General features: G+C 44.5%; 1 protein-coding gene across 1 annotated transcript in view; it reads left to right on the top strand.

The window, feature by feature from the left end:
* Positions 1-13,879: 13,879 nt before the first annotated feature.
* The window catches only part of LOC146859315 (uncharacterized), a 135,376-nt gene continuing 132,048 nt past the window's right edge, over positions 13,880-17,207 (top strand). The window contains exon 1 of the mRNA XM_085647157.1: positions 13,880-14,009. Coding sequence (XP_085503283.1) covers positions 14,001-14,009 — 9 coding nt within the window. The 5' untranslated portion in view covers positions 13,880-14,000. The remainder of the gene's footprint in view (positions 14,010-17,207) is intronic.

Below are 17,207 nucleotides of genomic sequence, written 5' to 3'. Positions count from 1 at the left end.
AGCAATCTCTCGTTCAAGCAGCAAGCCTTGAAAGTGGCAGGTAACTGCTTTGCCATTATTAAAGGACTCAGGAAGTTTTTCGACCTCCTTCCTCTTGAGGCTAGGAAGACGGTAACAGTTGCTTTGGTGACGTCGCGGATAGACTATTGTAATAGCCTATATGCAGGTACTACAAAAACCACCACACATAAACTTCAAATGGTGCAGAATGCCGCAGCTAGGTTAGTCCTTAAATGGCCGAAGAAATCTTCTGCATCATCTGCACTAAATACTCTACATTGGCTCCCAATTAACAAGAGAGTCCTCTTCAAAATACTGATTATCACCTTTAGAGCCACCCATGCTCTGGGACCAAAATACCTACAGCAGAGATTCGCCAGATACCATCCCTCTCGCAATCTCCGTTCATCTAGCTCTAATCTCCTGTCAGTACCTAGGTTCAAGCTCAGCACAAGAGGTGGCAAATCCCTTCCAGTACTTGGGGCAAAAGCATGGAACACTCTTCCCCCCGACCTTCGTGCCCTAGACAAGGAAAAAGATTTCAGAAAGGGACTGAAAACCTGGATTTTCAAGCTACAGGACTCCCGCGTTAGAGCACTAGTGTAACAGTTGGGTGAGTTCCATCCACTCCCTACATGCTTCCTTCATCACTAAATCAGTATCTGGCGCCTTGATGCTCCCTGGAGTGACTGCAGCGCGGTACAAATGCTATTTTACATTACATTACATTACATTACTAGCTATGGAAATCACTTTTTGCGTGTAACCTCTTTGTTTGAATCTTGTTTCCATAATTTGTTTCTCTTTGGAAAAACCGCCTTCAGTACTACAATTCCTTTGCGCCCGAAGGAATTCTCCAAAAGGAATACTGTTACGTAGTGGGGCGGGGTGATTGCTGTTCGCATGAAGTAAAGTATTTCCGGAGGTTTCTTTCCGGAAAAGAGTAGTCACTATTTGATTATCTTCTATCTTGATGGCTACATCCAGGAATTCACAGTATGAGGGACTAATGGAATGTGTGAAAGTCAGATTAAGATCATACTCCTGTGCTATATCTACAGGCCCATCCCATATCAGGAACAGGTCATCAATGTACCTGATCCAGATAGGGATGTGCTGCGTAAATCTCTCATTTGCTTCCACCCATACCACACGTTCCTCCCACCAGCCCAAGAAGAGATTAGCCAGGCTGGGGGCAAAAGATGTTCCCATGGCTGTCCCGGACTTTTGGCGATACAGCGTTTTATCAAAGATAAAAATATTTTCTTCAAGGCACTAAAGCATCATCTTTTTCAACATTTGGATATGTTCCCAGAGTGATATGTGTCTCTCCTTCAAGAAAAACATACAGGCCTCATGATTTATACATGTATAGAGGGAAATCTATATATATATATATATATTCACTGAAAAAACCATAGGTTTCAGACATGTTATAGTTAGCAGAAATTTTACTGATAAAAAACCAATGAAATTCCCCCGTTATAGTTAGTGCAGGCAACTATAACTCACGCGACCGCAATCCTCTGCTGATGCTAATACTGTATTTAGACACTTATTTGCCCATGTCTTCTTCCATAAATTTTTAGCTATACATATATTAGAAATATTTTTTTTTCATAAAGACACATATGTCATCAGCAGAAGATTGCGGTCGCGTGAGTTATAGTTGCCTGCACTAACTATAACGGGGGAATTTCATTGGTTTTTTATCAGTAAAATTTCTGCTAACTATAACATGTCTGAAACCTATGGTTTTTTCAGTGAATTTGCAAGGTTTTTTAAATGCTAATTCCTAACTATAACGTGTGTGAAACCTATGGTTTTTTCAGTGAATTTGTACGGTTTTTTAAATGCTAAGTTACTTTACGCCATTCGTGGCGTGCACGCCCACTTAACGCAGTTCGTTCCGTGCGCGCACGGTGCGCTTCGCGCACCGCGCGCCCACTTTACGCAGTTAGTGCCGTACACGCAAGGTGGGCACGCAGTGCGCTACGCGCACCGCGTGCCCACGTTACGCACCGTGCGCACATGGAGGACATATTATGCGCTTCCTTGTGATAGGTAATCTGTTAAATTTAATTTGTAAGTGATGACAATAATATGCCATGCACAGAGAGTTTTTTTTTTTTAAATAAAATTTTTAGCGTAAGCGCACCGTACGCGTACGGTAAGCGTAATCGGCGAAATTTTCAAAAAATTAAAATTTACCGTTTTTGGCCTTTGAGGACTCAACTAACATGGCTATGTGCATGGGCGCTGTCTAAACAGCCCCTTTATATGTTTTTTGCCTTTATTTACAGCCCCCCCTCAGAGTGCGAGAGAGAAAATGGCGGCCGCCGCTTCCTGGTTTCGACCGATTCGAATGTTTACTTAGATGTAACAGCCAATCAGAATCGCGCTCGCGCACGCCACCGTACGCGTACGGTAAGCTTACGGTAAGCGTACCGTAAGCTGGCTCAGATATATATATTGATTTAAAGGCTATTTTCTCAGAATCTACTGAACAGATTTACACCAAACCTACAAAAGGCACTTCCTTGACCTGAGGACTACCTCTCTGCCAAATTTCTAGTAATTCTGTTCAGCCGTTCGGGCTGTAGCCCTGTCTAAAGGTCCTATGGAAAAATGCATGGGAAAAACGCGTTTTGGGACCCCCCTTTTATCTCAGCCCCCGCTTGACGAATCCCCCCGAGACTTTCAGGGTAGGAGCGGAGCGTAGCGCCCCACCTATTTTGAGAAATTCGCGAGGATTCGTCGACCGGCGCCAAAGTTATTCAAAATAGAATGTTGCGGATTTCCTATGGAAAAGGGGTCCTAACTATAACTACCTACTGGCGACCGCCAGTAGGTAATATATATATATATATATATATATATATATATATATATATATATATATATATATATATATATATATATATATATATATATATATATATATATATATATATATATGGGAAATACATTTGGGGGATACATATGTATAGAATACATTGTCCTCCTCCACCTGTTTTTACAGATATATCACATAGCACTGGAATTTTCAATAATTGTATATTAATGTTGACATCCTTCACAATTTTTCTCTATATACACACAAATTTGTAGATACAGTCTCCTCTCTACACCTTTTCCATACAGCTATGATAACTGCAATCGAACGTCCTATAGCCCCATGAGATACTTCCCAAAAAGTGAATGAAACCAGGAAGCAGTTCCATTCGCGTCCGCCATCTTTGCTAGGAGGTGCTCTAGTCTTCCTTAGGGAGACGAATATGGTGCTGCGAGGACGCACCGCTGGAGAGATACAGGCTATTAAGCAAATGCACTGGGATGAGATGGTTAATATCTGGACCCCGGTGCGTATCTATCCATAGGTGAAAGGCAGAGGAGATGCTTTGATTTTGTGAGTACGGCACAGCTGTTGTGAATACGAGGATCACTCTTTTATACAGATTGAGCCAATGGACATTATTTTGAAGTGATGAGCATAATTTATTTATCCCACGGTCTGTGCCTATAAGCTCCCTTTAACCACTGGCAGATCCATGAAGCAAAATAATTGCCTAACTAGTGTATGTAGTGTGTATAACATTTATTTCTATGTTTGGTGTGTTATATCTTGTGTGTCAAAGGGTACACTGCTTTTTATTAGAAATATTCACCACTATCATTGGCATGTAGTATCTCACAAGTTATGACACTAAGAGGTGGTATTCGAAGTATGCAGAATTAATACATACAGCACGTATTTTTAGTAACACAGTAAAACATGTTCGCTGAATATGTTTTCTGCCAACCTTTGGACGAATAACCCTCTCATGATTAAATATTGCAGATTACAAAGCAGTGAATACCAAGTAGGTATAGTCACTTTACTATATGTAGCATGCAGAGTACTTGAGGGCAATTTAGCGCCAACCTAACTGCAGGAGTGAAATCAAGTAGGTAGATCCTTGGTCCAGATGAAAAGCCATAGGGATGGCTTTAAACATGTTGCCCCCTAGAAAGGCAGATACATAGTTATCGACTCTTTCTTTTAACCATTTTTAACAATATGGACTAGAGGTCAGAATAAATAATAATGTTCCTAGTAGGCAGGTATTTTTAATGTTTTCTTTCCACATAAAGATGCCCCCACTCCTAATTTGCCATCATTTGACACTATATAAATACATCTATGAATGCTCCCACGTAATCTGTAGGTTGCAGCACGCGCCGTTTCGCTCCAGAACAGGATGGGCCACCAAGGGGCACCGCTGGTGTGTCAGCGTTATATAAGAAAACACTTTAGTTTTCTTCTCCTTGTGGAGGGTTAGTTCACAGGAAAGTGATTGACTTATTTTGTTTTTAATAACTAATGGAAGACATCTCAAGAGTGCTAAAATAAAATGGTTATGAAAACTCTGGAGAGTAACTATCTGATAGGAGATGTTTGTACACTTGTACAATTTAAAAATGAGAGGATGATAATTGCAGGATATTATAACACACAACTACAGACTCTTCTCAATAAAAGTAGTTCCAAGCAAGACATCAATCACCCAAACAAAAATGCGGTCAAGAATGATATGAGTGCGATGGGCCTAAAGGAAATCTGGAGATTGCAGAACACCACTAAAACAGGCTTGACGTATTCTCCTCAAAGCTGCCAATCCAGTTTTGACTCTAAAAGTTTGAAGAAAGACCTGGAGTCCAGGTAACCACAAGTCATACTTCTGGAAATTGAATGACTCTTGCTATGAGACAAAACCCTAGTAACCCAATTTAAGTCTCAAAGGAAGGACTTTATTGCCAGAACTGAATTTTCAGTTCCAGATCTAAATGTTGTCTGGCAATCATTTCATTGTGTTTGTGAGATGTATTTACTGCGTATACCTCAAAACAGAATACAGCAAAACAATGTGATTTGAAAAACAAATTGTGAAAATACTCAACATGTAAGGAACTAACGAAGAAACTGAATAAAGAGGTGAAAAAACATGCTGCAAAAACTACAAAATTCACCTGAGAAGTATCGGGATCAAGGGGAGAAATTTGGACAATTACTGGCTTATCAAGTTCAAAAAAATGAAACTGGCAAAATCTGTGAATCAATGAAAAAGTAGCAATCATGACATTGAAGAACAAGTGTAGATAAAGAATATCTTGAAGCACCAAAAATGAAAATATAAGTGAAAGATTCAATAAAGAGCTTAAAGGAAAGTAAATTGGCTGATAGACATGATTTTACTTGTCCATTTTGTAAAAAAAAACTTTCATAAAAGAGATGATTTCTTTACTTACAAAGGAGTACAGTTCCAATATATTTGGGAGAATGTGCCTTTATTGTGTGGTGACTCCTATTTTTTTGTAGACTGATGTTTTTTTTTATCTGTGCACTGGGACAATGATAGACACTCACCAGTCCATGTGTTCTGACCCATAAAGTATTTTGAAATTGATTAACTCCTAATTGGCATATTTACCTTTCCTATAAGGTCATAGGATATGGTACCCAAAATACACACATGGCATGGAAAGCTATGGACTACAGCACTACTGTGCCATCTACTTGTGTGACCAGGAAAACATGGCTCCAGGCCTACCACTCTAGCCTGGCTTTTGCAGATTAAACCCTGCAGTCCAAACTGAACACATTACCCTTATTGGCAGGAGAAACCCCTCCTTTTAAATATTAATAAGTCACCTCAATGTAGGCCGCTTAGCTCTCAAGGCAGGGTGGATAGTATTTAAAAGTAGGACATGAAGAAATGTAAAGTTAACATATCCTCACAGTGACTAGCACCCAAAAGCTGTTTTCACTGTAGCAAGGCTGGCTGACCCATAGAGAAACACAGAGAAGGGATATTAAATATGAATTCTGCTATCTCCAGTTAGACACCAACTAAGACCTACAGTCTGTGACATGGGAGGGGCCCTGTAAGACTGGGTCTGCTCCCCCGTGCACCCAGGACTAAGATGTAGAATCTAAGAGCCAGTTGGCTGGCCCCTTGTGTAGCTACAGGGCCATAACAAGCTGCAAGCGGTCTTTTCCATGAAATATTCAACTGGCCAATACCAACAGGACCTGGCCTGGACCCTGCATGTGCACTCTGTTGGTGGCCTCTAATTGCTGTCACTGGGTCCTGGGAGATTTCGAAGTGACTAAGAGGAGTTGCCACAGTCCCCGCTGAGCCTGGGACCAAAAATGCAGATGCCCCCTATCTGTCACAAAACAACCTGGTTTTGCAAGGGTGCACCTGCGTTTTAGGTGCTGGGTTTGGCAGCCATCTAGAGAAACCTACCAATCCCTGACATTTCTAAATACTAAATATGCGTGTGGGAGTCCAGGGATGACCGCTGGACCAGGTACCTAAAACTCAGGTGCCACCTTTCAAAACCAGGTTATTTTGTGATAGATAGGGGGCATCTGCTTTTTTGGTCACTGCCTCGGTGGCCATCTAGGGAAACCTACCAAACCCAGACATTTCTGAAAACTAGACATGCGTCGGAGTCCAGAGAGGATGTGTCTTGTGTGGATCACCCAACTTTTTCTTATCCCTGCAAACCTCAAATTCAGCTGAAAAGATCACATTTTTCTCACATTTCTGTTTAGGAAAGTTGTGGGATCACCAGGCTGAATCAAATTTCCTACCACCCAACGTTCCCCGAGGTCTCCTGATAAAAATGGTACCTTACTTGTGTGGGTGGGCCAACTACCCGCGGCAAGGAAGGGCCTAAAACTTATTTTGGGGACATCAAAATTATCTATCACAAAACGACCTGGTTTTGCAAGGGGGCCAACTGAGTTTTTGGTCCTTGGTTCCTACCAAACCCGGCGTGGATCCCTTAACGTTTTCTTACCCGGAATCCCCTGCAACCCTCAAATTTAGTTAAAGAATCACATTTTCCTCACATTTCTGTCTAGGATTACTGTGCCGGCACAAAATACCTACCACCCAGCGTTCCCCTCGGTCTCCTGAGTAAAATGATACCTCACTTGTGTGGGTGGGCTAAGGGCCTGTGACTGGGAAGGGCTGAAAACATAGGGATTGAGGGGATAGCACTGCGAGCTCTAAGGGCTTTTTATTTTATATTTGTTTTTAGGCTGACTCTGCATTAGACACCCAATGAATGATACCTCTCCCGTGTGTTTCGGTGCTTGGGGGCTGAGATAGCCCCCTGAGCACCCAAACAGTGAAACTGAAACTAAGTCTCAGTATCATTTTCAATGTAATGACGTCAGCACGCCATGAGCGCGATCGTCATTACAGTGAAAACAAAAAAAAACCCTCTGGAGGTTTTGGAAGCTCTTCCCCATCTCCTGAAGCAAAAAAACTCAAATGAAATCCCTCTGCTGCTAACAGCAGAGGGATTTTGTGCTAGTGTGCACATAGCGGAATGGTTCAGTCATGAGCACATGAGCACTGGTGCTCATGATGGAACCCTTCCTTCATGAGCACCGAAGGGGTTAAAAGCAAAAACTACATGTATGTTTAGAGACACATTCAAAAGTATTACTTACCAGTCTCCATTCCACCAGGGATTCTCATCAGGCTCTCAGGATGTAGGATCTGCCAGACCTTCCCCTCCCAGGGACATAGTGACAAGAGGGGGTCTGGGAGAACCATCAGTAGTCCGCTGGGCCTTCAGGTGATGCTTGGAGATACGCAGGTGACAACAATTAGCACAAACACATCAGGTGTCTGATGCTAGCATCCATCCAAAAGTCATAGGAATAGTGCAATGTTTAACGTGTCTCATAAAGGACTCACTCTGTCACAAATCCACTGCTAGGACAACGCCAGCACAACTGTGAAATCTAATTTGGTTTGGCGCAATTCCGCCACCCTGACAACGACGGAGTAACATTAGCCAGCAAAGGAGTCCATTGTGTCAAAGTTGGTGAGCCACTAATCTGACGGAAAACAGTCTGTTAGAGCTGATGGCAAATCAGCCAGCCCACATCTAAATATGGCCGTCAGGACTCCGTCAGCTCAACGGAATACCAGTAACGGCCACCACAGCCCTAAGTCCACAGGTAGAAATCTTGACTGGGCGAAGGTGCAAAGAATATATCTGCCCCACGCACGGACCTTGGCGACCAGGAAGTTTCAATTTCTCCCACTCTGACCTTTTCCTGCTGAAACCGATGGATTCCGCGAGACCTCGTCCAACGACTTTCTTGCTTTAAGAGAAGCTTGGAGGATACAGCCGGCAACCTTGCCCTGCTCGATGATTTCTAACTTCATTTCACTGCTAATACCTTTTAGCACCTGTTGACAAATTTGGCTGATTCAGCATAACTTGTTTCATGTGGATCCACCAAGCAGGGGGTAAAAAAACACGAGGAGGGTCTACAAAGTGCATTTTCCCATTTTAACTCCTATAGGATGCTTTAAAACCCACTACATAACAGTGGCAAAATGGAATAACACCATATATAGTAAGAAGGTAGATCTTCACTCAAGGAAGTGCCTTTGCTTAGTTTTGTGCAAATGCATCCTCCCCTACCAAATCACAATTTGGAAGAGTCATTCATTCCAATTTGCTAGTCGGTAACCGACATATCATTGATTTGCAAACACAATTCTGGCTGCAAGCCATTGACCAGATACACACTCCCATGTTTAGGTGGTAACTGATAGGGGAAGGGGTCCTCTTTAGAATTCAGGGTGGCAGCTTCAGGGACCTGCTCTAATTGACGTTTCCAATATAGGAAACTTTTTTTTTACAGCAGTGCTAGCTCATTTAAGGGCTGCTTTGAAAAAAGCTTTCTGTTTTATAATGCAAGGACCGGGATGCTGCTCTGCTGTTTATGCAGGCAACCCTTCCTGTCTTTGCAGACAATTAGAGTAAGGATGTATGATGCAAGATGTTTTTGCTTTTCTAGCAATTCTGGTTTTTGTACTGACTGCTGAAATCTTCGTAATAATTATCATCATTCTGATACACATGATTTGTAGGGACACTATGCATGATGACCATATATAGTAAAATACCAGCTAATATATGGGTCTACTGCTTACGGGAACGAGGTTGGGGCTCTGTATTCAATATACCCCTGCAGATAAGATATCCTCTGATAGGGTTGTCTGACCTCTAACACTCTCTATCTTAAAGAGCGATAGCGTGTTAGAGAGAGGAGGGAGACACACCTGCCAGTTCTCCTTTTCCCCAAATAGGGTGCAAACCATACTTTTCCTCCAAGGCCTTTGAAGTTCTACCAGGTGTTTCCCCCTAAAAATAGAAGAGAACAAAATGCTGTCTCTTTACTCTGAACAATTCTTTTAAATCTGGTTCAGGTTACGTATTGTGATATATTTCAGTGTAGGTATAACCCACCGCCTCATTAGTCAACTCCTTACTATGGACTTCTCAAGACATTATAGAATCCATAAAATCCCTCATATGTCCCCTTAAATCTTGTGATAGGAGTTTTAGAGTAAAGCAAACCGCACCCATCTTGATTTTACACCATTTTTTCCTGATTGCCCACTCTGGGGTGGGAAGCACGACCGTCACTCCTAAAAGTATCTCCCTAACAACCGTGGACCTGTGTAATTTGCCAGTTAAGAGTTGGCTTATTAATGAAGCATGCCACTAAATGTGGGTGAGAGTTCAGGGTCCCTTAAAAAGGGGATTTCAGATTGTTGAGGTAGTGGATATTAATATGGAAATAGATCATGGTTAATAACCTAAACCAGTTTTTAAAGATTCGAACAAAGTATAGAGACTAGGGTGTTCTAGCAGTAATTATCATAAGGTTCAGGATGACACGCCCTTTGGTCTGTTTTGCTACTGTCCTCTCACTTCTACTTATTTTTAATGGATGTATGAATCCTTACCTGGACGAGTATCTCCCGAACACTCCATCAACAGAAGTGGCAAACCAGCATCTTCAACCAATGAGCTTTCACTTGCTTGTGGAAGCGCAGGAGATAAGGATGGAGTTTGCTCCGCGCAAACCTCGTACAAACTCGAACTTACGCTATGTCCACTTTGATGGACCTTTGTCTTGAACTGAGGCTAATATCATAAATTAAACAGTATTTCAATGAGGGAAACAACCTTAACAACGTAGTCAATACATCGTGTTTCCTTTACAACGCGGTTGTTATAGCGATGGTGTTGTTACTCCGCAGTAAATTACAACACAAGTCGTTACAATGACTTCAATCAATCAATCAATCAGTTCAATTGTAAAGCTCACTACTTACCCGTGAGGGTTTCAAGGCACTGAGGGGAGGCGGGGGGGGGGGGGGGGTGCTGCTGCTACTGGTCGAAGAGCCAGGTCTTGAGTCGTCTCCTGAAGGTCAGTAGGTCTTCGGTTTGTCGTAGGTTGAGGGGGAGGGTGTTCCAGGTCTTGGCGGCGCGGTGGGAGAAGGATCTGCCTCCGGATGTGGTTCTATGGATGCGCGGGACCGTGGCCAGAGCGTGGTCAGCGGAGCGGAGTTTCCAGTTGGGTACGTAGAAGGAGAGTCGACTGTTGAGATAGGCTGGGCCGGTTTTGTAGAGTGCCTTGTGTGTGTGGACCAGGAGCTTGAAGGAGATTCTTCTGTTGACGGGGAGCCAGTGCAGGTTCCTCAGGTGGGGGTGATGTGGTCGCGGCGCGGGACGTCGAGGATTAGGCGTGCAGAGGCGTTCTGGATTCTTTGCAGTCTATTGATGAGCTTGGACGAGGCGTTTCCATAGTCGAGTCTGATGCTGACTAGGGCCTGGGTGACTGTTTTCCTCGTGTCTGTCGGGATCCATCTGTAGATCTTGCGGAGCATACGGAGGGTGTTGAAGCAGGTGGAGGAGACTGCGTTGACTTGTTTGGTCATAGTGAGTTTCGAGTCCAGGATGACTCCCAGGTTGCGTGCGTGTGTGGTTGGTAGGAGCCGAGGGTGTCCCCAGTGATGTGGGCCACCAGGAGTCATCCCATGCTGAGGGGTTGGGCCCGAGGATGAGAATCTCCGTCTTGTCTGAGTTCAGTTTAAGTCGGCTTTCCTTCATCCACCTGGTGGAGGTTGGATTTAGTGGTGAGGGGGTCCTTGGTGAGGGAGAGGATCAGCTGCGTGTCATTGTTGTAGGAGATTATGTTGAGGTCGTGCTGTCGGGCGATGCGTGCGAGTGGTGCCATGTAGACGTTGAACAGCGTTGGGCTGAGGGAGGATCCCTGTGGAATGCCGCAGATGATCTCGGAGGCTTCGGACCGGAACAGGGGGAGGCGGACTCTCTGAGTTCTGCCGAAGAGGAAGGAGGTGGTCCAGTCCAGGGCCTTGTCTCGGATCCCTGCATCGTGGAGGCGCGTGCGTAGTGCGCGGTGGCAGATGGTGTCGAAGGCGGAGGAGAGGTACAGGAGGATGAGGGTCGCCAACTCGCCGTTGTCTAGCAGGATCCTGATGTCGTCTGTGGCGGCGATGAGGGCGGTCTCGGTGCTTTGGTTGCTGCGGAATCCTGATTGGGAGGGGTCCAGGATGCTGTTGTCTTCGAGGTGACGGGTGTACTAGATGTTAACTATCTTCTCGATGACCTTTGCTGGGAACGGAAGCAGGGAGATGGGCCGGAAGTATTTGAGGACGCTCGGATCCGCCTTGGGTTTCTTCAGTAGGGCGTTGATCTCGGCGTGCTTCCAGCTCTCAGGGAAGGTAGCGGTCTCGAAGGAGAGGTTGATGATGTTGCGCAGGTGGGGTGCGATGGACTTGCTCTAGATGGCGCTCTAAACTAAGGAATAGTATAATGTACTATTCCAACACCGTCCCTGCTGTTGCACACACTGGAGTTAGAATAGTAAATTATACTATTCCTAAGTGCAGCACGCCATCTAGAGCAAGTTGTTGTAATGACTTGCGTTGTAATGGTACTGCGATGTAACATCACGGTCATTGTGACAACCGCATTGTAACCGCATGCGTTGTAAACGCATGTAATGTAATGGTATATATTCATCAATGACAGTAGCGCAGATTTACCCTCACAGAAGCGACAGAGAAGAGTAATTGTGCCAACTATGAAGATTTGTTAACAAATTACTAAAGTTGCGATGAAATTACAATCTAAATCAAAATGTTTATTAATAAATCAATTGTCACCTGAATACGGCTTGTATGAATATAATCCAGGCAATTCAGTTTGGCAAATGCAAACACACATTATTAAAGTCGGCATTTGCAAAGTGAGATGGAGTTCTGTTCCCCTTAAGGGAAAGTCTCTAAAGATAAGCTAGGTTTGTGAGTAAGCTGAGAAATTCTTTAAAGCAGCACGTGTCACAAATAAAGCATTGAAAGCCGAACAAAATGAAGGTTCCAATCAAGAAAAGGAGAAATGCACTAAAATGTAAGTCTATGAGCAGAAATAAAAGGTGCATTGGGTCTCAAGATTGATGCCCCTGCAAAAGTGTTACTTTATGTAATACTTTATTGTTTATGGTTAATCACAAACCTGTGCAATATTAGAACAACAGATACAGACAGATAAGCATAACTGAGTTCTTGCAAGTGACACAAAATAACATGTAAACATGCCCAATTATGTCTGCAAAAGTGGACAGGGGCAATTCTCTGATTAACCAACTAAAATCATTCTCACACAGTTAAAACCTGAAGCTTTGTCTAAGGGATGTAACCCCTTCCAGATGTGCGAGTGACCACCAGTCCCTCCTGGCCATCCTCGTGCACCCCTTTTTTCCCCATCTCAATAAACGCTAGTTGAATCACTGTTGGTGCATAACGGACGCAGTTTATTCACAAACATGGAACATAAACATCACACTTTAATGGTCTTGTACGCTCCATGATTGTAATACTTCATGACATCTGGTATCGTTATCAACAGTCTGATTAATTGGCCCAAAAGTCACGCATTGCTGGAGTCGTGCCGCAAGCACGACGTAACGCTAGCAATGCATTTTGAAGCCTATACTCATTGTACTGCGTCGCTCCTTACGCCTGCTTCAAGCAGGCCTAAGGTTTTGACACAGTGGCGTCCTAAAAGTGGTGCAGGGAAATCTTATAGATTTCACTGCATCACTTTTATGAGGCCTTTCTGCGTGGGAACGCCCACCCTGCATACATTATACCTGACGCAGGTATAATGTGACGCAGGGATTTACTACGTGATGCATCTCCCTAGATGCATCACGTTGTAAACGTGTCGCAATGTGACACAATGTTTACGACGCCGCTGTGTCACAAAAGTGATGCAACGGCGGCGTAAAAGTGTGGCAAGGGGCTGGTAAATCTGCCCCTAAGTTTGCAGTCAGAGGAGGTCTGCGCCAGGATACCCGCGGGTGAAGATGCGCTTTACAGACACATGAAATAATGATACGGCTGCCCTGCTGCACTTTATTACCAACAAAACAGGAGCGGCTCCTGGAGGGAGTACTGCGATGCAGTGAGGCGGGCGGGGGAGTGGTAGGGTGGGGGGTAGTAAACCACAGCATAGGGCTGAACTATACGGCCGTCCACGAATGCCCCCTAGGGGTGGGAAACTGCAAAGGCCCCCTTTATATTACTGAAACCTGTACTTCTCCACTTATAATTTGAAACCTAAGACTACAGGTCCCACAATGCAATGAAAAAGCCATGTCTGGATAAGGTCTTCACATCTGACAGCTTGACCTTTTCACAGGAGAGTTGGATACAGGAACTAAATGCCCTCTTACTACTGATGTTAAACTGATGCTTTGTAGCAACGGACCTGGGAGTAGTTAATCGACACTACAACTCCCAGAATCCACTGAGGTATTAAAGTGTATCCCAGGACTGTAAAGATGGAGTGAATCACAAGTAATACTTGGTCTCCTTGTTTGTAGAAATGATTCCTGCAGGGCACAGCTGTGGTTTCAGAGTGTATGTGTTTGTTACAGCCCCCAAGGCTCTCTGTAGCTTGCTCAGCGCCTCGAGGGAGATGGGTGGCCTGGTCACGCCCCCTCAGTTATTTCTCGCCCTCCACCAGCAGCCCCATTAAGCTGGCTCTGGTGGGCGGGGCGCTCCCTCTGCGGACAGGACGGGCCTCGGTTCAGCAGCGCCATGGAGCAGGTGAGGGCCGTCCAGGAAACTCGGAATATTTCACTCGGAATGAAAGGGAGGTTAAGTCATAACTCTGTCCTCCCTCACTGGGTCAATGCAGGAATGTCTGCCTGGGTGGGTATGTAAGGGACGGGGCTTATAGGTCATAGTAATGCACAGTGCTGACGAAGGAATAGCCTGTGTGAGTGAGTGTTTATGAATCACGGCCCAGCCAGCCAAGGCCGCCATCCAGGGCCATTTACAGAGCCGGGGGAGCAGCAGTTTTTATGGCTGCAGTATTCATTCCTGCTACTCATCGAAAAGCGCGTTGATACCTTTTCTTGGTTATGTTCTTCGAGAGCGGAGATAATTGGGGCAGAGCTCTCACGTTATCCAGGCCCATGAGTGATTAGAGCGTCCAGGGTTTGGGTCTTGCATTCTGGGACTTGTAGTTCTGTTTTTTAGTTTATTACAAAATCAAAAGTTCAGGTCCTAGAATGCATATAAAAAAAACCTCACGGACGGATCTGGGAAACTTGAGAGTTCTCTGGGGTGAGGATAGAGTCCCCCAGACCTCCACAGGCAATGGGGGGCTTCTGGGGTTTTAAAGGGCTCAGCTGGACGAGCTGATGTCAGTTACATAAGAGGAGAAGCCCCAGTGGAGGGCATCCCCGGCGAGTCCCGTTCATCACATCCGGTGAAATTATAGGTTGTGTGAAAGTAATCCAGACTTGGAAACTTTTTTAGATATGGGGGGGAGTGGGTACAATCTATTTTCGTGTCAATGCCTTCTGTAAATGTATTTGCAGTCAATGTGGATGTGTGATCGTGATAGAAACCAAACCCCATAGGGGCTATCACACCGCTCTGGCAGAAGTCCACCCAGTCCTGTTTTCCTGTTGTTTGAAGTCTTCTCTGGACCGTAAACATCTGCTTGAGGAGGTCCCTGGAGCACCCTGGAACAGCCAACTGTAGGATATTTTATGGATAAACAACAAAGCATTAATAGCAAAAAGAATCTTGGAATACCTTGAGACCGCGGTGCTGAAGAGAGGCGGCGCCATTGACAGATTCTGTCGCACCTCTGGGCGGTATCGCGATATCTTCCCGCTCAGCGGGCTCCAGAAACATGTCGCTCTTGCTTCTGGCTTTCAATAGAGAAGTCCAGAGGGGGGAAGGGGGGGGGGGTGCACGCGCCCTGGCAGTAGTGTGTGTGTGTGCGGGTGCCCTGGCAGTGTGTGTGTGTGTGCGGGTTCCCTGGCGGTGTGTGCCCTGGCAGTGTGTGCGGGTGCCCTGGCAGTGTGTGGGTGTCTGAACAGTACCAAGCTAGCCTAAGGCAGGGGTCAGCCTTCACTTTGCTCTGCTCTCTTCGCCTGCACAGAACGCGAGGCTCGCGCCTTGCTGGTGCCCAGAGACTTCATCTTTTTGTTGACCACAACTCGTTTGTTATGGAGTCCTATGAAAAGGGCTCTAGTAAAAACATTGAATAAATGAATAATGTAGGGGGAAGAGGAGAGGTAGGAGGCCACCAGCAGGTCAGGTGTCTCTCCGGCAACTCACAAACATGGGGCTACAGAGATCACAATCACCATCATGCTCGTCATCCTTGCCCTCTGCCACCCTTCTCCTCCTACTAGGGAAGCCCAATCATGACATTGATACAATGGGGACCCAGCTTGGGGTACGGGTGCATCCTGCGACTACCTGTCAGTTGTGTCATGGTCCTACCTGGGATGGGAGTTCCGTGTCATGCTGGTGAGCAGGTGATTTTTTAAAACAAGGCAGAGATTTTGCAAGGAGACTTGCGACCTGAGTCGTCTGCACAAGAAAACATGGGAGTCTGCTGGAAATGGTGAAATCGGGAGCAGGATGACTGAGGATTTCTGCACCGGGGCTTTTTAACTCTCTTTCAAGGCGTCGAGCTAGCTGCAGCTCGCTTGTGAGTGTCATCTGGCCAGGGGTGTGGAATTTAATATAATATCTACTTGTCCATGGGACAGGTTGCTTCATAAATCTACGTGTCCCGTAAAAAAATCCACGTGTCCCTTTGGTGCCACGTAGTGCAGCAATAGGAATCTTCTTAATAAAGAGCTCTGATTATAGCCTCCTGATTATGCCAGGGCTCATACAATAGTGGGGTTTGAATTCTTGCAATTCCTGCATTTTACCACCTTTCCACAGATCTACATATTGGGGCTAGAGGTAGCGGTAAGCAATTGTTCCAGGGTAGGAATGCGCTTTGGAGTCTGTGCAAACCTACTAACTTGCAAGTTTTAGGGGTTTTCACCAGCTCTTCTCTAATATTTTCCCATACTGAGAGAGGATGGAAATTTACTCCTGACAAGTGTAGAAAGAAATATTCTTCCACGGAAAATAAGTGGTTGGAGGGAAAGTGAACTTGTAAACGCTCAACAGATTTTCGCCTGAGCGAAATCTACACATACGTGTTTGCTTGTGCTAAAATGCAGTTTACAAATGTTTTTTTAGGAATGTGATTTTTCTGGCCTACTTCTGTCAATTTATTGTGAATTCATGCAAGCTGTGTATCTGCACTAGTGCAAGAGCATATACCATGGGTGCACTTTTGTGACTTTATTTAAGAATTTGGCCCCAAATCAGGTCTTGAGTTTGCCAAGACCGTGTTTTAAAATTACAGTAATATCTATCTATCTATCTATCTATCTATCTATCTATCTATCTATCTATCTAGCCTCACTGTGAGTGAAAGCACTCTGCTCTTCCAGAAGGAGCATATCGGTACACAAAGTAGCTTTTTCAGTGCCAGAGGCTATTGTGGCAATGCGTGCTTTATGAGACCAAATCATATTATTGCTTTTTGCCAATGATTTTTTTTCAATGGTGAGGGCCTGGCAGCTCCCACAACAATAAAGTTTTGCAATACCATGTCAAAACAAGATAAGCATTGACAAAACCAAACGGCTGACCAGAAATATCAGACCTGTTGACTTTACCAATGATTGTTTATTTCAGGTTTCCCTTAATCTTGTTGGAACTGGTTGCACTGATTTTCCATTATGAATGTTTTTGGGAAATACTAGCATACATCATAGAATCATTTTTTTGTAAAAATTTCATTTGAAACCAAAGACATCAATCTTGCATTCAAGCTTCTGCAAATATTTGCATCTAATCAGAGAGACATCTGGGAACATTATATGTAGCCTCACGTTGCTAAACTTTGTAAACATGTGTATGCATTTTTATACT

Source organism: Triturus cristatus, chromosome 3_2 (genome assembly GCF_964204655.1).
Source record: "Triturus cristatus chromosome 3_2, aTriCri1.1, whole genome shotgun sequence".
Taxonomy (NCBI): Eukaryota; Metazoa; Chordata; class Amphibia; order Caudata; family Salamandridae; genus Triturus; species Triturus cristatus.
The sequence above is the reverse complement of the archived record's forward strand: the minus strand, read 5'-3'. Positions and strand labels throughout refer to the sequence as shown.